The sequence below is a fragment of the Coffea arabica genome, chromosome 6c (genome assembly GCF_036785885.1).
Source record: "Coffea arabica cultivar ET-39 chromosome 6c, Coffea Arabica ET-39 HiFi, whole genome shotgun sequence".
Classification (NCBI taxonomy): Eukaryota; Viridiplantae; Streptophyta; class Magnoliopsida; order Gentianales; family Rubiaceae; genus Coffea; species Coffea arabica.
The window spans coordinates 61,859,205-61,883,342 of NC_092320.1; the positions used below are offsets into that span (position 1 = coordinate 61,859,205).

At 37.0% G+C, this 24,138-nt stretch overlaps 1 protein-coding gene and 1 long non-coding RNA gene across 4 annotated transcripts; both read right to left on the minus strand.

Annotated features, from left to right (window-relative positions):
- Positions 1-4,331: 4,331 nt before the first annotated feature.
- LOC140008942 (uncharacterized) lies at positions 4,332-10,240 on the minus strand. The gene is made up of 4 exons (XR_011816281.1): positions 8,519-10,240; positions 6,449-6,671; positions 5,612-5,936; positions 4,332-5,127 (listed from the first exon to the last, which is right to left on the minus strand). It is a non-coding gene; the product is annotated as an uncharacterized lncRNA (long non-coding RNA).
- Positions 10,241-12,981: 2,741 nt separating this feature from the next.
- On the minus strand, positions 12,982-17,672 carry LOC113692055 (protein APEM9). Of its 3 annotated transcripts, none has more exons than XM_027210395.2 (7): positions 17,535-17,672; positions 17,205-17,301; positions 16,912-17,091; positions 15,365-15,442; positions 14,208-14,478; positions 13,455-13,789; positions 12,982-13,363 (listed from the first exon to the last, which is right to left on the minus strand). In XM_027210395.2, exons 2-7 carry the CDS (start codon positions 17,261-17,263, stop codon positions 13,243-13,245), a joined length of 1,044 nt encoding a protein of 347 aa, XP_027066196.1. In that variant the 5' UTR covers positions 17,264-17,301; positions 17,535-17,672; the 3' UTR covers positions 12,982-13,242. The 3 variants fall into 3 exon arrangements, with proteins under 3 accessions (XP_027066196.1, XP_027066194.1, XP_027066195.1); XM_027210393.2 differs by having other exon boundaries at positions 12,982-13,372; XM_027210394.2 differs by having other exon boundaries at positions 12,982-13,372; positions 17,205-17,378; positions 17,535-17,638.
- Between the last annotated feature and the right edge of the window lie 6,466 nt (positions 17,673-24,138).

Genomic DNA, 24,138 nt, shown 5'->3' on the forward strand with positions numbered 1-24,138 from the left:
GAAACTATGTGTCTTTGCCTCAACTGAACTAATTCACTAGCTGCCACTGAAGGTGGTCTCTCTTCCTCAAAAGGCCTTTCATTTTGCAGGAATCTGCCCCTAAATAGCGACTAAAGTAAAATACATAAATTTCAGGTCTTCAAGAATCTGCGGTCTCAACTGAACTAATTCACTAGCTACCACTGAAGGTGGTCTCTCTTCCTCAACAAGCCTTTCATTCCACAGGAATCTGCGCCTGAGTAGCGACTGAAGTAATATACATAAATTTCAGGTCTTCAAGAATCTGCGTCGAAACTCAAGTCCTTCATAAGCGCTTTCCAGTTAACAGACAAACATGTCCATTACATGGTGAATCTCAAGTGACAACCGTGGAGGCTTTTAGATTTAGGGTTATTGGAGCTGAAGAAGAAAGAAAGAAAACGACGCAAAGAGAAGCAGAGGAGCTGACCCAAGAGTTTTGTTAATTTCATCTGATTTTTTTAGTCGGTCACTCAAACTTTTGACTGAAAACATAAGGCCAAAAAAGGTAAAAAAAAAAATCGGGGTTGATCAAATTATCTGGTTCACCAAGTTTTTAATACCCGAGTTTCTTAACTAACTCGGATCGGATGCCTGGCCAATTCTCGATTCGACCGGCCGGTCCGGTCCGAGTCTGAAAACATAGACTAAAGGGGTACACTATTGTGCATCTTTGGATCTAATTATATGTAAAAAGAATTGAACCACCGGCTTTCTAGGGACATTACCGTGCATCATGGGTTAGGTGGGTAATTCCGTAACTTGATGTAATGGAAAGATAGATTGTATCTATTTGGATAGAAAGAGTTTGGATGATTTAGATTGAAATTTTGAATTGCATGATTTATCTTATTTGAATATGGTTTTGTGCTGGATGTTTGCAATTTGAATTCTGGCGGATTGGTGTAATGATAGAGGAATGATTACGTGACTTTTGTCAGGAAGGTGGTACATTTCACTTCCTTTGCTAAATCATGCGCGGGTCCCACAGTTTGACCAAAAGGATTCTTATTCACTCATTTTCTGGCACTTGATAAATTGGGATGTATGAGAAGCGAATTAATTATCGGTATTCCTTCCATATAACATGCTTGAGAGCGTCAACAATTTTTTTCACATGACTAATAACAAATTATTCGTTTCGATTTTTTTTAAAGCGCAACCAATTTTATTGTTAAATTTTAGGACAGAATAAACCCTAAGTTTGCTATTCCAGCTTGTCAAGCGACTAGCACTAAAAACTCAAGACTCATGGTACAAATATTACACGACATTAACGTTCCGATTACAACGAAAGGCAACAACCATATTACTAAGAACGAAAAATATATTTGGGCATCACAAATATGGCAATACTACAAATAATTATGCGAGACTGTAGCGAATAGCAAATCAAAACTTTGACTGCTTCATGCATAGTTTTGTGTATTTCTATAGGTATTGAACATATGTGTCGCTATTGTATCTCTCATGATAATTCATTGCTCAACAACTTCAGGTAGAGAATGCAATGGCTGTATCTCGGGATATGAAGGTATTGCACCATGAATATCTGGATCTCCGTCATCCGAGTTAGCAAAGTACATATCATTCGGCTGTTGATCCCTAATGAAATTATGCATGGCACAACAAGCAATAACTACATTTATCTGTGTTGTCATCATGTAGTTCAGTACGATTCCCCTTAAAATAGCAAATCTCCTTTTAAGGACACCGAAACTTCACTCTATGACATTCCGTAGTGCAGAGTGTCGGTAATTAAAAAGTTCTTTCGCAGTTGCAAATCTTCCCTTTCTGTGACCACTTACATCTGCTTGGCGTCTCCTATATGGTGGTAAGAAATCGGGCAAGTTTCGATATGCGGAGTCAATCAAATAATATTTTCTTATAACAATTAGAAGATATGATCGAATTAGTTGCATTTTGTACTTTTTGACTATTTTTCAAATTATTCAAGGTCCGTACGATTTGATATACATAAAAGATGATTATGGCCCAGGGTTTTCAATTGAAAAAGGCAAAACAAATAAGGGACAAAATCAAATTTTAACTATTCACGGTATTAGTGAAAAGATAAATAATTAGATTTCCTAAAAATTGGGATAAAAAGATATAATTAAATTCCGGACATATATGCATGGAGGGATTACAAATTATATCTGGAGGAGGCACAGGGAAGTGATTTGAGCCGGTCAAAATCTCATCCAAGACTTGGGTATCATGTGTACTTCCCTCTCAACCGGCATACACATATATAAATCGCATATTTTGGTCGCATACAGTTAAAACATTTTGTGATTGCACACCGTGTCTATTAGTGTATGCCACTTGTTGTCCGCTTGAGACAGAAGTAGGTATATGTGTCCCATCAATAGTCCCGACGCAGTCCTTCAAAAAGAAATTCTTAAATGGATGAGGTATAAACCAGTATATGAATGACACGTGATCTAAGTACACTATTAATATGGCCTAAAAATAATCCACTAAATTTATGTTAACGCCAAACAAGGAAAAACTAAAAATTGGTAACTAAAACTTCAATGTACAACATTTTTTGCTACTTTTAATGTCCCTGGTATGAATTCCTATGGTGAAGTGTCATCTTATTGGAAGGCGGGACTACACCTGCATTCACTGGTGTTAGATGAAATTTGAAAAGAAAGAAATTTTTATCCGAAAGCAATTTTGATTTAACTCTACTTCAAACCAAGGATAAAACCTCCTGTCGTTCAGAATTTTCGAATGAATTTCGTCCTGTCGTCTTGGAGTAATGATGAATTGCACGAATGTGCATAGGCCCCGAATGACTTCATGAATATTACAATGCACTGTCTCCGTCGAATGGTTAAATCGGTCAGCAATCATGTGCATTCTCATGTTGTGGCTCATCATGACCAATGTCATGGCGAGTGCCTCCTCTATTGTAACCCGTTTATGATGATTTTGGAGAACAAATCCACATTCGACCAAAAGCTGGCACAATCTCATAAAAGAATCAACATTTAATCTTGTTGCATCCATAATTCGGATATGGTGGCCTGACATCAATTCTTCAATCCAGTGTCATCCTGTTAATGCAGATGTCCTGCATGGTATCTTCTGGATTGGATCTCCGTATGGTTCTGCATGTGGTCCAAATAATAGCGCAGCACCAAGAGCAAATAGAAGATCATCTTCGTCCGAAAACGAGCTCGTCTCCTGGACATCACCAAATGCGCTCATTTGGATTTTTCCACCAAAACAGAGATATAATGGTGGTTTCTCCGACTAGATTTCCTAAATGAAAGTTGTATGGTTAAATGCGCTCATATGCTCTCTTTCCTTTTATGCTATCTGTATGTTCGTGTTTTGATACAAATTTTTTACATCCTTTTAAAAGCCATGACCCTTCACAAGACAATTTTTCTTTTTCATGGGGTCCTTGGAGGTGTTTACATAAATAATAGTCAGGTGTTATTACCATTATTACTAGCTTCCATGAGTCATCTTTGGATTCCATTACGAATGACTTGTAAGCAGCTTTTGCCTCACCATGTGCGCAACCCTGTGAGCATTTTATTTGTATGCTTACGATAACATCCATTGAGAAGGCTGTATGAGAGGTCAAATCTCATAAAAAGAAATCTGAAACCAGATATTTTTCCAAATCACGTGGTACTTGTCTGAGCACGCCAATACTCTGACAATTTGAAAGGTTACGAATATAGGGTGTATGTGTTGGTCACTGATGGATACTATATACCATCAGACTACTGCTTTACTGTCTACTATAGTTATATATCTAGTATTTTTTAAGAGAATGCATGAATTGCCGCAATCAATCTACTAATTTCTACTGAATTTTTTATTACTTTTGTACAGAAGCTACTTGGCATAATAAATAGAAAGTCTGGATATGTAGAAAGCTACTTTATTACTTTCTACTAATTTCTACTATTTCCTAATCCAAGTACCCATCGCTGGACTTTCTACTATTTCTACTATACAATCAATCTACTGATTGGAATTATTTCTTATTATTTGTATCCAGACTTTTGTAAACTCAATTTCCTAATTTTAACATGGCTGGACCATCCTGTCATTCATTAGACTTGCATCATGTAAAATAAGGCAACAACACTTTAAAATACAAATCAAAACTGACATCCGTATAGCAAGAAAAAATTTGCAAATAAAAAAATGCTACCAATATCCTGCAAGTTTAAGCGTAATATATATATATTATGATCAATTCCTCCAAACAAGTGAATTAACAAGCCAAAGTTTTAAAAGTATAGGGCTGTCCAAACATTTGCAGAATAAGAAACTCAACATCGACAAATTATCCAAACAAGTTTATTCAAGGTAGTAGATTTAAAATCACATACAAGGAACTAAAAGTTCCAACTCAAATCGCAACTACATGGGACTTCCACTCAAATAACTGCATAGGCTGAGCAGTCTATCGTCCCAAAGTAGTTGCTCTGAAGCTTTCATTAAAATCTAAAGTCTCGACTACTTTCCATCGGGTCCCCTCTGAAGGGCAATCTCCAAAGAGTTCAACCAATACTCTTGAAAATTGCGACTGTCACTTAGGAAAGTTTTCCGCCACTTGTAGTCCTAGAGTTGAAAAATTGCAATGAGCTTCCTCCCTTTGTCCAGCGATTCGAACGATTCCACGACCTGAGCTGCCATATCCATATCAAATTTCTCTTTTTTAGATTCTCGGCAACCCTTGATATGTAGTTTAGAATTTGCTAGGGTGGAGAGCGAGTTGGCACACTCGACGAATGGATTATCCATACTTCTACTTGACCTGTTTCTCCGGGATCCAGTTGGGAGCGAGGTCGTGGCTCCCTGACTGCTCGAATCTCGGTTAACCCCTACATTTGGAGCTTCTTCGTTGAAGTCAGCATCTTGGCTGATGTTGTACATTTCATTACCAAAAGGTGAAGAGAAAATCTGCCCACGACTGTGCCCAGCTCACTTGCGTGGATTGTAAATTGAAGGCGGTACTGAAGAGGCTTGAGCTTGACTCCCTGTGATAGTTTCTTCTTTTAAGACCTCGGACAGGATAGCATATTTGTCGACGCATTGGCAATATCTGAAGTTCCTATAATCCCGATTCTCCTGCTTGAAAGGCGCGAAAAGAAAGGTGAAACATGAGTATTCACATCTGATCTAAAGGGTTTGTGCAAGAACAAACCGAAACAAGAGACAGCAAAGGATGTTTTACGGTCAATAGATTAATATTTATGCACTTCCCTCCTCCAGAAGACAAAATGTAAAATGCACCTAAAAATTCCAGCCCCTGAATGTGCACATCTGTTGTAACCAGCAGCATATAGTAAACGGAGCAAAAATTAATAACAATTGGCAGATTAGGTGACCATGGATATGTCAAAAATTCATGGACAGGTCTTACTATAACTAATGTTTGATATAAAAGATGTTAAGGCTTTATATGAATAAACAATTAATCTTATATGCAGTCTTACATATACAGTACAGTCTCAAGAAATAGAAAAAGTCATTCCGAAGTACGTAATCGGACGAAATTAGATATAGCAAAGTTAAATGGCTAGAATTGAATTATAGTTAATGGAGAGGTTACCATTTGCAAATTGTTCCATTGAGACTCTTCAACCAAGAGGCACCTCCTATTCTCGTCCCAACCAATACCAGTTTTGAAAGTTTGTCACAGATCCTTTAACTTGGCAAAGGCACGCCAAATCTTCTTCAACCGTGCGTATTTAGAATGGTACACAATCCAACCATACTGCATCCCCTAGGTCGAATTCAGGTGCGCAGCAAGTTTCATCCAATTGTTTGATGCAATGTTTGGCTTCCCCTAAGTCGAATTCAACGTATGTCATACAGAAATGCATCTCCATGTTTTCATCGCAATGGGCCTTTGTAATGGTGTGGTCTCATGGTATCTACATAAGAAACCAAAAGGGCGGTCAGCATTAATAACAATCTGGTTGATGGAAGAAAAATCAGATTACAACATTTAGACAACTTTGAACCGGATAAAATCTGGTTTATCAAGCATTTGCAGCCAAGAAATTGCAAATCTGAACTCTTTCATATGCCCAGCAATCACAAAATCTAGTTTATCAAGCGTTTGCACCCCTGAAATTAAGGACACCAAACTACTTTGATGTTTTTTAATTGGAACTAAGTGATAAGAATCAAAGGCTTCAAAAATATGTCACGAGTATGCTAGCTACTTCTCAAATTAGGTATAGTGTCACTGCCATAAAGTTCAGGGGAAAACACCATATTTCCCTAGTTATCGATATACTAGCATTGACATTCAAATCTGGTATACATCCCAAATATAAGTACGCAGGAAATTAACTTCTCATCAAGGAATGTTTTTGTTTGAGACAGATGCATGGACTGACAAACAACAACGGCCATTGTTATGGATACAGTCCAAACTTACTCTGAAGTAGTTGACAAGGGACTGGATGTAGTCGTTCGAGTCTGTGACGGAGTGGACGGATGAAGCTTCAGAAAGACTGGCAGGAGTAGTAAGGCCAGATAGTGATCTCCTCCACTTGTTAGGCATTTACTGGTGCTCTTCAACCGACAGCAGGTCATGCCGAGCCAGACCTCAAACCAGATCCTACGGCAGCAAATTTGATTTGTGGCGGCCAGCCAATTTCCTGTTTCAGTTTGCAGGTAATATTTGAGAATGTCAAACGCCATAATTGTGGATTTGCTACTACTGTGTTTCAAATATAAATTATGCATACAGTGGATATTACAAAGCAGCAAGTCTATTTTGTCCTTGTAGAATTCTTAATATGGCCGGCAATAGAATTCATGTTTTCTAAAAATCTTGTTTTGAGGTTGAGTGTGAAATCCAATAATTTAGCTGGCTGTATGACATAGAAGGGCTTTGATTCCTAAGGCAGTTCATAAATTCTGTGAGTCTAGTGACCTAAGAAGATATGAGTAAGGCGGCAAAGCTACCAGAGTACATTCCATAACCTGTAATAAAGGTATCTGCAATAGCATTGATGATACATTAATAATTGGATTTCCTAAACGAACTGGATTTATTTCCTAGCTACATGGCAGCCTTCTTTGAATGCTAAGATTGCATGATCTCATGTAGAAAATTTAGTTTGCAGTAGATTAATTTGCATTGCATCTTGCTATTCTTTGATTATACTAATTAAACTGGAGCCTCATTTGTTGCATGAAGGTTCCTGGATTTTACTTAGAGGTTACTTAGTGGTTTGATGAAAAAGTTTCATAAGGGATACAAGGAAGCTCCACCTTTGTCCAAGTTTTGCTACCATATTTTTGTCAAGAAGAATTCTTCTAGTTTTGGAATCATGATAAATGGATTACATCAGGAACAAAGGAATCAACAAGCATGGCAGATTAAGATTCCAGCAGCTATAACTTCTTGAAATTCTCATCTCTTTACTATTTTTTTATTGAATTCATCATAAAATCAAATAAAAAAGAAGGAAATGAAAGAAAAAGCAACTGAGGAAGTCTAGGGTGAATGACAACGGCATAATAAAAGTTGTACTAGCAGTAAGGGTTAAAAAAATAAGTAGTTTAGCAGTAGTGAATGATGTTTATTGGTGCAAAACTGACAAATGTAAACAAATTAGAAATTTAAATTGTTAAAAATCACGTCTATACCAAGAATAAATAAACACAAAAGCATGCACAACCAAAATAAAACACAATCTGCCAATTATAACATGCAACAATTGGATTCTAGATTCTCTTTACTTTTACATGTAAAGATCCATCAGGAAACATGGAACGCAATCTAATTGAGTTTAAGATCCAGTTTATGAATTTTGTTCAAATCCCTTTTCTGTACAAATAAGAATCTTGAAACAAAGCCAATTTCATAATTCAAGAAATGAAATAGTACTAAGCCATATATAATAGGGAAATATGGCACCACCAATATCTTTTAGGCAACATACTAATGCTAAATAATCACCAAACACGTCTCATAATTAAACATCTCATCACATAAGGATGAATCCTGGTTGGGGACAGAATCAGATGGGGAATTAATTTACAAATATGAAATTTGACCATTATTATTAGAATATGGCAAAGTTAATTATTAGATCCAATTTATGGTGCATTATATTTGGGCACCTTTTTGACAACAACCGCAGCAATTATACATACAATTTCACTACCAATATCCTATAATTTAACTGATCTAAAGTAAAGAAACAAAAGCTGTCAAACGAAGAAAAACTTCTCATTACAATTACATTAATCTTATATTTTGCAAGAATTGCTTCATATCAGACAGCTAAGCCAAAAACATTAGAGTTGGATCTACAAAGTGCGGTTGACCAATTATTTTTGCCGCGAATAAATCTCCCCCATTGATTTGAACAACCGCTAAAATGATAGGCAAAAAAATGGGATATAGGCGTGTTAAGAATCCTAGTCAAATTATAATTGAATCGAAAATTATTTTCCTTTTTCGGACAGGAAATGATAACACTAAGATAAATACCTGCCAGCAGTCAGTTAATAGCTAGGAATTTGGCCTTAACTGAGCTGCAAATAAGGAATTCTTATTTCTGCGTTCGCTCTCTGTCTCCGTCGAGCCCGGCGCACAGCAAACCTAGATGACAGCTTCTTCGTCGAAACCCGCTTTGACAAAATCAGCGCTTAATCAACCCATTTTGACCGCCAACCCACTTTGCCTGTTGTTGCCAATTTACTCGTTTGCAGCAGCCTGTTCGGGTGTTTGTGGAGTGAATGCTTTGCAGGAGGAGAACGAGGTATACGGAGGTTGTGGGGGAAAAAAAATTAAACGATGGAATGGGTTTTCGTTTTGTTTTTTTTTTTTTTTGGTGAAAACGGCATAATATATAAAAGCAATCAAAAGTTCCCCTAGTTATTACAGAAATGTTCTAATGCTACGGGGATAACAGATGCCCCTAGTGTCCTCATCAAAAACAAAAAGGAGTTCTCGAGGACATGATTCAAAAACCACAAAGGTTTGATCCAGCTTGCTGCCCAATTTCGCTAAGACATCTGCACATCTGTTGGCCTCGCGATAGACATGTCTGAGTTTAACATGCTAGAGTTGCGAAAGCAGGCATCTGCAGTCCATGATAATTGGATGAAAAAGGTGATCAGGGTTCACAGTAGAATTTAGGAGAGAAATTAAATCAGCACAATCAACTTCAACTTCTAAGCAGGGGATTTTTAGCACAATAGCAAGTTGAAGTCCATCTCTAATTCCCCATAATTCAGCTAGGATGTTAGACGCGATGCCTAACTTTCTACTGTAACCCTTAATCCAACAGCCAGAGGAGTCACGAAAGATCCCCCCTGCACCTGCTATCCCAGGATTATTGAGGGCAGAGCCGTCAGAGTTGAGTTTAACCCAACCACAAGGTGGAGGAATCCATTGTACCAGCACTTGGGATTTCTTGTGGGGAATGGAATGGGATTGTGGGCCTAAAGTGGTGATTCGACAGCCAGGTCTATACACCACTTCAAAGGATTTGAGACTAATTTGTGAGGTTCAAAAATTTTTTTGTTGCGAGTGTTCCAGATAACCCAAAGAGCAAAAATGCATAAGACTCCCCAAGAGATAGAGAGAAAAGGGGATGGAGAAGGGTCGATGCAGATTTTTTTGAGCCAGCTTATGAAAGGGAGATGGTTTATATTGTGGAGCCATGGTGGTTTAAGAGCTGTACAGAAGTGCACTGCTGAAATACACTTCCTAAGGGTATGATCCGTGTCTTCACAGTGTAAGGAGCAAAGCTGACAGGTGTTGTCCGGGAGAATATTCCTTTGATGGAGAAGATGTCTGGTGGCTAGTCTATCGTGGTTCACTAACCAGATGAAGAACCTGATTCTGTTTGGGACTTGGAGAGACCAAATCCAGTTAAAGGAGATAGTAGGAGGAAGTGGAGCATATACTTTGGCATTGGAGGCTAGGTCATAGGCTGATTTTAGTTGGAAGTTACTGTCAATGGAGGGACTCCATTTGAGGCAGTCTTCTGAGACCACATGGTGGGATCTAGGTGTGGAAAGAATTAAACTAGAGATTTCATGTGGAAGGCAAAAAGACAAGAATTCTAAATTCCATCCTCCATTGGAGTCAAAGAGATCAGCCACTCTAAGATCCTCTTCATAACTGTGTAGGGGTCCTTGAATGAGAGACCTAAGGCTAGAAATTGTGAACCAGTTACTAGTCCAGACTTTTAGAGATAGACCATTACCAGCATTCCATCCCAGCCCCTATTCAATGATGTCTTTTCCTACTTTAAGATTTCTGAGGTTGATAGAACCTTTAGAGGAAGTCAAGAGAAGCCTATTTTGGGCCAGGGATTGGGCTCTGTCAAGGTAGAGATCCGAAAGAATGTTAACCTAGGGTTTGGAAAAGCCTTTTAATAAATGCCACCCCATTTTTGAAAGGCCAGCTTTGTTAAGGAGCAAAGTTTGCCGGAGACCCAATCCCCCTTGGGATTTGTTGAGGGTAACAGTGTCCCAATTTAGCAGGTGGATTTTCCTCTTGTCAGAGGTAGATCCCCACAGAAAATTACGTTGCTCCCTATCAATGGCCTGGAAAATATTTTTTGGGATAGAAGCCGCCTGAAAGAAATACATTGGAATGGAGGAAATGCACTGTTGGAGAATGGCTTTCCTTCCTGCGAAAGATAGGAGGCTAGATTTCCATCCTTGCAATTTTTTTTGCACTTTTTCAAGTAAGAACTGAAAGGACTTGGAGGGTGATTTGCTAAGAGTGATAGGAAACCCTAGGTATTTGCCTAAGTCATTTGTGGGGCTAATACCAAGAGTATTGGAAATGGTGGTTTTGGTACGAGGGTCAGTGTTGGGAGAAAAAAGGACTTTAGACTTAAAGAGGTTGGTTTGGAGACCAGAAATGGAGAAAAACTGGTCTAGCACACTCTTGACAGCATTGATGGATTGAACATCTGTACTAGAGAAAAGAATTATGTCATCTGCGAAACGGCAATGTGATAAGGAGTGGCTAGTTCTGCCAAACTTCAGGGGTTTCCACCGTTTATCTTCGACTTCCTGATTGATGGAGAGGGAAAGATATTCCATGCAAAGGATAAAGATATAGGGGGAGAGAGGGTCTCCTTAACGAATACCCCTAGAAGGTACAAAGTAAGGGGAAGGAGTGCCATTGTGAAGAATGGCAAATCTGGTTGAAAAAATGCAATGCATAATGAGGGATATGATAGTTGTGGGGAATTCAAAGAAATGAAGGACTTGCTTAATAAAATCCCATTCAAGGTGATCATAGGCTTTGTGGAGGTCTAGTTTAATTGCACAGACCCCCCACTTACCTTTCTTCCTATTGATTCTGTGAATAGCTTCTTGGACAAGAATCACGTTGTCTGTCCCACTTCTTGAAGGAATGAAGCTTGATTGAAAGGGGGAAATGATAGAAGCAAGCGCGGGTCTAAGCTTGTTGACTAGGACCTTAGCTAGAATCTTGTAGCTAGAGTTGCAAAGTCCTATGGGTCGAAATTGGTTTAAGGTATTCGACTGATCAGTTTTGGGGATAAGGCAAATACGCGTGTCATTCACTCCCATGGGAAGTGGATTTAGAGCATAAGCATCAAGGATGAACTTGGTGATGGAGGGGGCAAGAGTAGTCCAGCATTTTTGGAAGAAAAAAGGGTGGAAGCCATCTGGTCCAGGACTCTTGAAAGGTTTCAAATAAAAAACGGCTTGCTTGATTTCTAATTCAGTTGGAACATTACTGATGGAGGATTTGAGTTCGTGAGACAGTACGGGGCCTGGGAAAGGGAACGGCTCTGGATGCAAAGGCGAGTGAGATTTTGAGGAAGTAAAAATATTTGTAAAAAAGGAGAAGATATGGTTTTGAATATCCTGAGGATTTATGAGCCAAGTATTATCACTGGTTTTGAGAGAAAGAATCTTGTTTCTCCTTCTTCTGATGAGCGTAGAGGTTTGAAGAAATTTAACATTGAGGTCATTTGCCAGAGAATGATCTATCCTCGCTTTCATGAGCCAAAGAAGTTTTTCTTGGTTAAGGATTTCCATGTATTGACTGGAGAGATCTTTCTCTGGGCTAACAAAGAAGGTTGAGGAGTGAGATTGAAGCGATCTCTAAATCCCTAGGAGACGAGCTAAGAGGTTTTTCTTTTTCCAGAAAATGTTGTCAAAATTTTTTTTACTCCAGTTCTTTAAAATAGAAGAGAGGGCTGAGAGATCGCCTAAAATAGGAGTAGGAGGACCTAACCAGGATTCTCTAACCACATTGGAAAAATCAGGATGGGCCATCCAGAATTTTTCGAGTCTAAAGGAGTAAAAAGGGTGAGGTGATGATTCAGGGTTCAAATTGATTAAGATAAGACAATGGTCAGAGTGTACCCTGGTTAGGTGAGACACTCTCGCTTCAGGGAAGAGAGTTTATCAATACAGAAATCCCAACGGAAGGATATATCCAGACAAAGCATGGGTGTCTGGCCTTGAAGGGATATTAATACCACTTTTCTGACCATTTCAGGTGATGGAGGAATTGCACCATATTTTAAAACATTTGTGGGTTCACCCAATGAATGCTGTCCTTTTTAACCCACGAACTAAATTTCAAGTACTCTGATGTGTCCAAATAATAATTTCAAAAATTGTTTTGCTGCAGTAAACTAAGTAAACCAAACCACCAGTCTAAATAGACTCATTTCTATCATATGGTGCGTTATTAGTGAGTATTAGCTTTGAATTGAAAAACAAAGATTTCAAACTAATATATGCATCAGAAGAAATATTCAAGATTAGAACTTTTTTTTTTCCCTTCCGATATCAATCCTAAATGTTCAGATTTAACATTTTGTATAATGGTGAAAAGAATTTACTATGTTTTAAATTTACCACTGAATATATTTAATTTATTTGAGCTTATGGCGTTTGTTTGCAACATATTTTTTTTCGAAGTACTACAAAAGAGATGAACCTCGATTTACCAAAATTGAAAAGGAAGCAAACTTGGCGGACCATTACGTACCTACATTAGAATTTACCATGAAACATGCCTACAAATCTGATCTCTTACATTGTCAGGAAAAGTTGTGAACCAGTTGTTTGAAAATTGTTTCAGCAACTGGGATACAACATTTGCATCTGAGAAAACAATTGACAGATGAATGAGCCAAGAGCTTCATTACCATTTCTCCTGACAAAAAATGTTTCGTCCTATGAGTATTCACTACTAACGTCCCATTACAGGCTCCCACGAGTTGCAGCAGGAAGAGGTTGAACAGCTGCAAGAGGGTTCACCTGATAAGAGAATGCAAGTTGCCATAAGTCCACCAAACCCTTTTTAACAGACAACGCTTGCTTCCTGAGAACCCTGTAACAGCAGAAATTAGTCTTCTTTCCTGTCATATCAACAGATACATAACCAAATTTTCATAAAAAGAAGAACATCGTACCTCTTTAAAGAAGCTTGTTTCCTCTTTAGAAAATAGCACATGAATAACAAAATGCAGCCCAGCAAGATGTTTCCATTTGATAGATTCAACCTAAAATTTCCAAACTTCACAGTGGTATTTCGGAACCACCAGAAGCATGGTGCTCCCCGCCCAGACAATTTCAGAATTGTTTCTTTTACAGAGTTCTCTTTGCTGGCTACGTGTCCAGGTTCCAAATTCTTCGAAAAGTTCTTTGATTCAACTCCATGTTTATCTGCATGCAGAGATGAGACAGGAGCCTGTGATGAACTGGTTGCCTTCGAAGCATTCATAGAGTTCAGTCGCCTCAAAAGTTCCTGTAAAAACAGTGAAGCATTATGCAATGCAAGGATGAATGAGTGCACGTCTACAAAACATGTCACAAACAACATGCAGCCAGATTAATAATTGCTTCCAATCCCAACAAATGAAGCACATATCTAATGGATATTTATAATCAGAAGTAAACAGATCATCAAAGAAAGAAAAATCTTGCAGAAAAATATGATCTAACAATACAATTTTTCAGAGAAATGACCAGGACCAACTAGGAGAAGGCAAAATGGGTAAGAAGCAATATTCTCTATACTTGGCAATAATAATGGAGGGAGTTACTGCAAATAAAAGAACTATTCATCAAGGTCATGTCAGAAGCCCTTCACATAAAAAACACAATATACAAACCATCAAACACCAGAATCCTCGTAGCAGTTTTAGATATCAAGACTTCTATACCTGTCGCTTATCCTCAGGTAGAGAAGCCTTCTCAACCCAAGATATTGCAGAGTCGATGTCTCTCAAAACCATCCCAAGACATGTCATCACATAGAGGTCAACAACTTCCAGGTACTCATCAACACCAAGAGAAAATCGTCTGTCAGGTTCTTCACCATCAGCTTCTACCAAAAAATAATACCCTTCATCCTTGTAAATCCATTTGCTGAGGAACTCCTTAAGATATCCTTCAACATCAGAAGATGTGCCTTCTGATATCTGAAAACAAACACTAAAAACAACATGTAGTTTGAATATAACTCAGTTTTCCAAAATAGCTTTCTTGAAACGAGTGCATCACCACATGAAAATTCAAAGAAGATGAAGGGAGGGATCTTTCATATGAGCTAATTAATAAACTTAGAGACAAGACAAAGACTGACTTGGTCAAATTGACAAATAAAGAAGAAATCCACCATTTCAATCTCTTATCCAAGGTGGCTAAGTTGGCATTATTCAACTAAACAGGCAAAGCATACTATGGAAGAGAGAAACAACAAGGTAGTTCAAAAAGTGTATCTCCTGTTTTTATTCGAGTTAAAGACATCTGCACTAGAACTCAAGGAATTCTTCCTCCAGAGATATTGACAGAATAAGTAGATTACAATGCGCAACAGACTCAACCCAAAAATAAATAGCACAAATGGTAAAGGCTTAATTAGGGCTATCATTGATTACATGTTAAGCGTTGAAAAGAGGTTGCATATTAAGGAGTAACAATATGCAATTTGCCTCCCAATAGAATGCCTAAACAATCAAAATCCTTAGAAAGAAAAAACTCTAAATTATCTGTTGGCAAATAAGAATTCTGAAAAAGAGATAACTCTCAGGGAATGTTGTAATCAGATAATTCTACAACTTCAAGTCATGAGCAATGAATAGACAATCCATTGCTTAAAAGATTTTAAAACATTTATAAGGACAAACCAGCATTATGATCCACAAATTTTGCAGCATGGAATATAGAGGAAAGCTACAATTCTGCAAGCATAATGCTGTTAACTATAGTGGTGAATGTCTAACATCTCAATGGAACTAGTTATGCCAATCATTTTTCAAAAATTTGTGTAGAAACTCTAATTTGCAACGAACTAACATCTGAAGGTCAGAAAGGTTACCCAGTAACCAAAACTTGCACAGGGATGGCAGCTACTGAACCAAATAGATGTTTGAGCTCCTTCAGAATTTCGAAGGTCCTGCAAATTACATGAAATTTCCAAAAACACACTCAGTATTTATTAATGAGAATACAAATCCTATTGAATACAGCATGAACTAAACACTTTGGTCATTAGAGTGTTTCCTTTTTATTTCTTGTTTTCTTTTCCCCTAACACAGGCAAAGGGAAACTGCCTTAAAGCAAAAACAAACAGATGCATGGACAAATAAGTCATGCACCTCCATAAACAGCATTCAGGTAGAAGAGAAACTGCCTTAAAGCCCCAAAAAAAAAGGATGTATGGACAAATAAGTCATGCACCTCTGTAAGCAGCATTCAGGCAGAAGGGAAACTGCCTTAAAGCAAAAACAAACAGATGTATGGACAAATAACTCATGCACCTCCATAAACAGTGTTCAGGCAGCTAAACTGATGCATCAGAATAAGCAATAATGGCTCTAAATTTGAAAAGTTAAACAAAAAATTATCCTACAATTATGCGAGTTTAAATTACTTCCAGATGTTAAATAGCTAGTGCCTTGTTTTTTGTATAAGTTCAATTATCAATACTATTATGACAATTACCAAAACAGTCAAGGAATACTAGAAATCTAGGGGCAACAAGCATCAATATCCTGCCCCCTCCCCCCAAAAAAAAAAACCACACACAAAAAAAAATCCCCAATATGTTTTGGTCAAGATTATGAGTGTTAACCATAGCTTGAAATGTACAACACCAATATCATTCTTGCACTGTGCAAGCCCAGATTATATTCTAAAGTATATAATTCTCCTTTTAAAAGTCATCAACTTCTGATAATAAAGACAATAGCTCCAATAGAAATTGCACTTCTGGTAATAATATGACTGAAACCCAAATTCTTTCTCAATACGTTTACCAAATAGGTAACCCACTATTCCATCCCATATCTCAAGCATTTTGCATTGCCTAGATCATCTAATACTCCTGTTTCTTTAGATTCTAATCGCGTTCTGTATTCTAGTACTAAATTTAACAACCAAACTCATTATTGTCTATAAAGCAATTAGGCAATTTCAGATTCTAATCAAAACAAATGCTTTTTTCCTTTTCAGGACAAGCTCAAGTGCCTTGACAATTTTCTTCGCTGCCATGATGAATCAATTGAATCATCATAGGCATGCTTACATTTGCCCTGTCACTAGTCGTCACTCCACAAGAAAACATCCCTTTTCAAATCTATCAGAGAGGTCAATCGCAACACCCAGAATGACCTCATAGCCTGAGATTCAAATGCATCAAGTTTCTTGGCAGGTAGAACTACGAGAAAGGAAACGTTGCTTCATAATTAGTCCTCTAGCTCAAAGCAAATCCTAAGATCATTCGTAAACTAAATTGAATCCAGAAGATGCATTTTCAAAGGATTTAATTTGTGAGATCAAAGAGTAAATCAATGGCATAATCATTAAGATCAATAATAAGACAAACAACCCAGGAGAAATTTCAGAATTCACATCGCACGTCACCTTGCAAGTTCCTTCATGGACTGAACAAACACCATACCAGATGACTCCAACATGTCATGCAATTCATTCTCATTACCATCATTGTCAACATTTCCATTTTGATGATTCTCACGCATCAAGTTCCTGATAATTAAGGAAGCCAACGAAGCCGCTTCCTCGAACATACAACTCACCAAGTAACTGCAAAATTCGATCAAAGACGTACAAAAACAGTTATTCAAGAAAGCAACATACAAGGGTAGTAAACAGCATGCCCCTTTTCAAATCCAAAAACAAATGAAACAGAATTATACCTTTCCGAACGCTCAATTCCTTCCCAAGTAGATGCTTTTGCACCACAAACTACAGCCATTTCTGTCTTTATCTAGCTCTTTTTTGTAGTTCTACAAGCTGCAGACGCCTCAGGTATCATTACATAATTTGTTTATATGATCGAAACAATTGCAAAATCAATTCCAAAATCAGAACTGAAATATTTGCAATTGAAAACCCCAACTAATGTTATCAATACTTAAAATGATAGGCCGAAAAAAACAGAGATAAATTGAGAAATTCGAGAAAACTGAACAGCAAGATAGAAAGAGATTGATTGATCGAGATAGAGAGAGAAAGAGAGGGCTTACCAATTGGAGCTGCAATCTCCAACAAGATTGAAATTGTTGTTGAGGATGACAATTACTGCAGAAGAAGACTTTTTCAACAATGCTTGAAAATCAACCAACTCAAGGGGGACTTGATTTGAGGTTTTTACGAACGTTGAGATAAAATTTTGGGTTAAGAGCAATTTGCACCCTAAACTATTACCTATTTGTATTTTGTTCCCCAAACCATTAAGTTTCGAATGAGAAAGATTTGAGTAGTCCTTATTGAATAATTTTACGGACATAGGTTAGGGATAATAGAATTTTTTTTCAGCTAAAAATAGTTAATAGTTTTATTCTTTTTTAACTAATTAAACAATGTTATATAAATTGATATGCATTTTAACTGGTTGAATAATGACACAAATTGATAGTAAGAAGTAATATTAGGGTGACAAAATTGTTAATTTTAGAAGATAGTGTCTAGATCAATAATAGTTCAATATGTACGATATTATTAATCTTAACTATTTTTGTTTATTAGTTATGAGTTTTCTTTTTTTTTTTTTGTAATTTTTTGCTTGATAATTTGTACAAGTATTGCCTTGAATTAAGAAGAAAAACTCTTTACTCCCTCACATTTTTAAGCCAATAGAATTTGAATTCTCATATATTCAATTCCCGCCATCTTCTTATAGAAAATTTTACATCAACGTATTCGGAGAGTGAATAATATTAGAACAGCGGATGAATAAAATACAAATTAAGTTTAATTGGATGAGTAGAAAATATATAATTTAGTTACTTTTTCTTGTCATAAATTAATTATCATCTTAGACAAGCCAATCTAATTTTTTCCGTGAAATTTTAATCCTAAATTAATTTTGTTTTTCAAATAAAAGATTATTTGTCACTAAAAATAATAATATCACTATACATATATTGCACATTCTTCTAAAAAAGGAAAATTGGACGAAGGAAGTATTATTTTGGTTAGTGTGAATGGAAGTACTTGAATTCGAAATTTTTTACTTACATTCCTTTCTTTTAAACCATCAAATTGTTCTTCCCCCACTAAGAAAAAAAAAAACCTATGGTAAATGTTCATTGGTGAGTAAAAAAATTTTAATAAAATAATAGCCACGAATAAATGATGCAAATTTTGATGCAAATAAAATTAATAAAATTTGGGTCTAACATCCCAAGATTTGTTTAAAAAAAAAAAGTAAATGATGCAAATAGTTTAATTGGCATATCGCTTCTTTGCCACCTAAAATACAAAAAGGAGTACTAATTTCTGGCGGGAATTCTCCTCTTCTTCCCACCAACTTAACGACTTCTTTCCACAATGAAGACGGTCTTCAAATCTGTCTTCGCCATAAACTCGAGAAAAAGCTTCAAAGCTTACATGCAGAGAAACCTTAACCTCTTGAAAGAAATCTCAAACCAAAGATTAATCACTCAAGGAACTGCACTTCATGGCCATTTAATTAAAAAGGGAATTTCATCAGAGAAGTATGTAGCTGTAAAATTGCTTGTTATGTACTTAAAGTGTAGGAAATATGGTGAAATAAATCATATGTTGAAGGAGTTTAACGGGTTCAATTTAGTTGTGTATAACTGTTTGATTGCTGCAAATGTTGAGTGGGGAAATTTGAATGAAGCGCGCCGGTTGTTTGAAGAAATGCCACAGAGAGGTGAGGTTACTTGGACTGCTTTGGTTTCTGGTTTGCTGAGATATGGAAGAGTGGATGAAGCACTTTGGTATTTCGAGAGGAACCCTTTTCGGGATGGATTTTCTTGGACTGCGATGATAAGTGGATTGGTGCAAAATGGTCTGGGTTTGCAGGCTATGAAGCTTTTCTTGAGGATGCTTGATTCTGGAGTTATGCCTAATAATGTTACGTTTACTACTTTTTTTAAAGCTTGTGCAGATTCGGCTGACTTTGGGTTGGGAATGAGTGCGTTGGCTTTGGTTGTGAAGGTTGGTTTTGATGAGAGTTTGCCTGTGTGTAATTCATTGATTTCATTCAGTTTGAAGGTGGGAGAAATTAACTTGGCTAGAAGAATTTTTGATGGCATGAAAGAGAGGGACGTTGTTTCGTGGACTGCGATTTTGGATGCGTATGTTGAGATGGATAGTTTGGAAGAGGCTCGTAGAATCTTTGATGAGATGCCAGAAAGGAATGAAATTTCTTGGAGTGCCATGATTGCTAGGTATAGTCAGAATGGTTATGCTGAAGATGCAGTAAACTTGTTCCATGAAATGGTTCAGAGTGGGTTTAGGCCAAACAAATCTTGCTTTTCTTGTGCTATTAGTGCTTTGGCCAGCCTGGAAGCTTTGCAAGCAGGCAGGAATATCCATGGACATGTTATAAAAATTGGAATTGAGACGGATGTTTTCATTAGTAGCTCACTAGTGGACTTGTATTGCAAATGCAAAGAAACTGGAGATGGACGCAGAGTTTTTGACTTGACAAAGGTGAAAAATATTGCTTGTTGGAATTCCATGGTTGCTGGTTATAGTTTAAATTGCCAGCTTGAAGAAGCTAGGAAACTGTTTGACCTGATACCTTGTAAAAATAATGTCTCCTGGAACTGCCTGATTGTGGGTTACTTAGAAAATGAACAATTTGATAAAGTTACTGACTTGTTCAATGAGATGCTTTTGTCTGGAGAAACACCAAACAAATCCACTTTCTCAAGTGTTCTACGTGCTTGTTCAAGCTTAGCCTCGTTAGAAAGAGGCAAGGTTCTACATGGAAAAATTGTTAAACATGGTTTCCAGTATGATATTTATGTCGGCACCGCACTCATAAGTATGTACTCAAAATCTGGAGATATTGAATGCTCTAAGCAAGTTTTTAGTAGAATGCCAAGGAAAAATGAAGTATCTTGGGCAGCTATGATTCAGGCATTTGCCGAAAATGGTTTTGCTGAAGAGTCACTTGCCCTGTTTGATGAATTTGAACATTCTTCATCCTTTGCACCTAATGAGCTCATTCTTTTGGCAGTTCTGTTTTCTTGTTCTCATTGTGGGCTGGTTGATAAAGGACTGCATTTTTTCAATTCAATGGAGAAGATTTACGGCATTAAACCAACTGGTAGGCACTACACCTGTGTAGTTGACATGCTTTCTCGGTCAGGACGCCTATCAGAGGCTGAAAAATTTATCACGGGCATGTCATGTGAACATGAAGTTAATGCCTGGGTAGCTTTATTAAATGGTTCTAGAATATACAGGGATAAAATTGTGGCAGAAAAGGCAGCAAAAAAGTTCTCAAAAATGGTGGAGGAGAAGTCTGAAGTTTATGTCATGCTATCAAACGTTTATGCTTCAGCTGGTAGATGGTTTGATGTTCTTAACACTAGAAAGTTGATGATAGAGAAAGGATTATACAAAGGCGGAGGCTGTAGTTGGATTGAGGAGAGAAATCATATTCATGTTTTCTATTGCCAGGATGGAACACATATTGGCTCAACAGAAATTTATGGGGTATTGCAACTATTGAAATCTGAAATGTGAAACGTGAATGATGATGCTATAAAAGCTTGGACCTTGAACAGAGGCGTCTTGGTGAAGAAAAGCCAAGGAGGGAAAAAAAAAGTTTTTCTTCCTCAGGTATGGTAACTAACAAGACTACATGTAGCAGCAGTGGAGAAATTTTCTTGTCTTATGGAAGCTAGCTATACAGTTGTTGGAATTGATGTCTTCATTGCTGAAAGTCAGGACCATCTTGCAAGCAAATGCAAGTTTGAGTTGTGGAATAACCGGTTCAGCAGAAAAACCTTCCCAAGAAGCTCTGTTTCTCACAAAGTTCTTTTGCAATACAACAGTCTATTAGGAAAAATGAATTGCAGGTAATGGTTTTTACTAATCTCAAACTGGGGACAATTGCCTCTTGGAAAGGATAGCCATTATGGCTTTTGTCATATAATGTGAAAAAGATTCTTGATCAAAGTTATCTTGTGTAGCACTATTCATTTTCTGAGGCAAATCCTGATCAAGATTGTGTCTCTCAGGTAAAAGTCTGTATGCTGTCTTTTGTATTGAATAGTTCATACCTTCTTGTAATTAGACAATAACATTATTTACTACAGTTGCATTTTCTTTGTTATTTACACTTCCATGAAGTGGAGGTCAACTGGTCAGTGAAACAAATCAAGTGACAGATTGGAAGCAGAAGAGGAGTTCCATTTACAAGCACCAAAAAAAAGAAAAACAAGTCAGTTAGTTTTCCTTCTCTCTTTTTTTTTTTTAATTATATGGTTATTTTCCTTGCGTCTTTTCTATTTTGGTTAGAGATGTTTAGGCCTAGACACCATTTAATGACAAGAATTGCAGCAAATGAATTTTTAATTTGCTTGAAAGTGTTTTTTAATCTGGCTTCTGTAGTTAATTTTATGCTTCCGATTCATGAATCGTCTGAACTGGTTTACTTCCATTTGTTAGTTGAAAGGAGTGGGAAAAAGGAAAGAGATTTAGGCTGTGGAGTGGCACTGCACATTAGCTTTCTGAAACAACTACTCAAGTTAGCGGCTAAGAAACCAAATAGTTCACAACTTCAAGCTGGTTTACCTTGTTAGGTTTTCTAACGTCCAATTTCCCCATCCTTTTCCAGTCCCTCAACTCTTTTTCTTTTTTAATTTTGTGGATGCTTACTTCATACAACTTTCTTATCAGTTGACGTGGATCACATGCAAAAAAGAGCATTCATGAAACTGAACTATGGTGTCTAGTTAAATTGTCACAGAAAACCATATATACACACATGTTCAGCACCTTTTGATTTATCTTTGGCTACTATTGGATAATTGCTCTTTGATGGAGATTTAAACATGTTTCTTGGGAAGATGTAGTTTATAAGTGACATTACTTATCCTTTTTCTGTATTGTCAGTGATTTCTCTTAGAAGCCTGCTACAATGTTGCCACGGGGATAATCCTGTTGCTTTTTCACTGACAAAAATGCGTCAGGTACACTAGTTTTTCTTTTTGCCTATTTCATCATTCCACGAAATATTTTGTTACCATAAAACCTGTGCATGTAGGTGATAATCCAAGGGTTTTGCTGCTTGATGTAACTTTTGTAGCTTAAGCAGGTACTCATAAAATAAAATTCGTAATGGAAAAGCATATTAATATTTGTAAACCTTAATGTTGACCTTTTTAGAGCTAATCTTTTGTACCTGTTGGCTAAGATGGTTATTTCTTGGTTTCGTCTCTTACCTGCTGTTGAACTAATTTGCATCAGCGGAAGAAGAAAATTCATCTAGAGCAAACTGCCATCCTGGAGAATAATCATTCAATGAATATTATTGGACGCCTGAATGGGCACTATACATGTTACCAGAAGATTGCTGAAAACCCATACGGCAACTTTAATATCTAAGAATGCTTAAAGAATTCAAATGGAACTGGTTATTTAAGGTAAAGGCCCTCTTACAGAATGAAGAAAACTATTAGTAAATTGTCATACATAATTCTCTTTTGCATTTAGTGTTGAAGATATGTGATCTAATATTAGGAAAGATATGATTATAGTATCATGTATTAATTAGGTATCATATGATTATAGTATCATGTATTAATTAGATATCATATGATTATAGTATCATATATTAATTAGGTAGTAAATTGATTTAGATTAGCATGATTTTAGGATCTAAATTAGGTTACACTTGTGTATATATATGTATATTGTGTAGTCCAAATGAGATGAAGGAAAATATTTTCTCTCCCTTTTTCTTAGTTTTCATGGTATCAGAGCTCTACCATCAAGGTTAGGGTCTCTGTCCGCTGCCGGAAAATTCAGTAGTCATCATTCGGTTCCTCTGGTTCTGTATAGGACACATTTGTGTTCTATTCTTCACTCTTGTTTTAAAGAGTTCAGATCTGTCCTTTTTTGTTTTTATTCTGTTAATTCTGAACCCATGGCAGAAACGAAATCTGTCGTTACGTCTGATGTGGTTCCTGTGATGTCTAAGATCACGGACCACAAACTCAACAATTCTAACTATCTTGATTGGAGCAAAACGGTTCGTCTTTATCTGCAAAGCATTGATAAAGACAATCATCTGACTGATGATCCTCCAAAAGATGGGTCAAGACAAACATGGCTAAGGGAAGATGCTAGATTGTTCCTGCAAATACGGAATTCTATTGACAGTGAGGTAATTAGCTTAATTAATCACTGTGAATTTGTTAAGGAGTTAATGGAGTATTTAGAATTTTTGTATTCTGGTAAAGGGAATATTTCTCGCATATATGAGGTGTGTCAAGCCTTTTATCGTGCAGAGAAACAAGATAAGTCCATCATGACTTATTTTATGAATTTTAAGAAAACTTATGAGGAGCTTAATCTATTGTTACCGTTTAGTTCTGATGTGAAAGTTCAGCAAACTCAACGGGAACAGATGGCAATTATGAGTTTTTTGGCTGGTCTTTCACCTGAATTTGAAGCTGCTAAATCTCAGATTCTTTCCAGTCCTGAGATCTCATCCTTGCAAGATGTGTTTAGTAGGGTGTTTCGCACAGAGAATACCCAGTCTGTTCAGTTCAGCAGCGCTCTTGTTGGTCTTGGAAAACAACAATACAAAGGTGGTGGTAAAGGAATTGACACTCGGGGTCAGAATGCAGAAGTGGT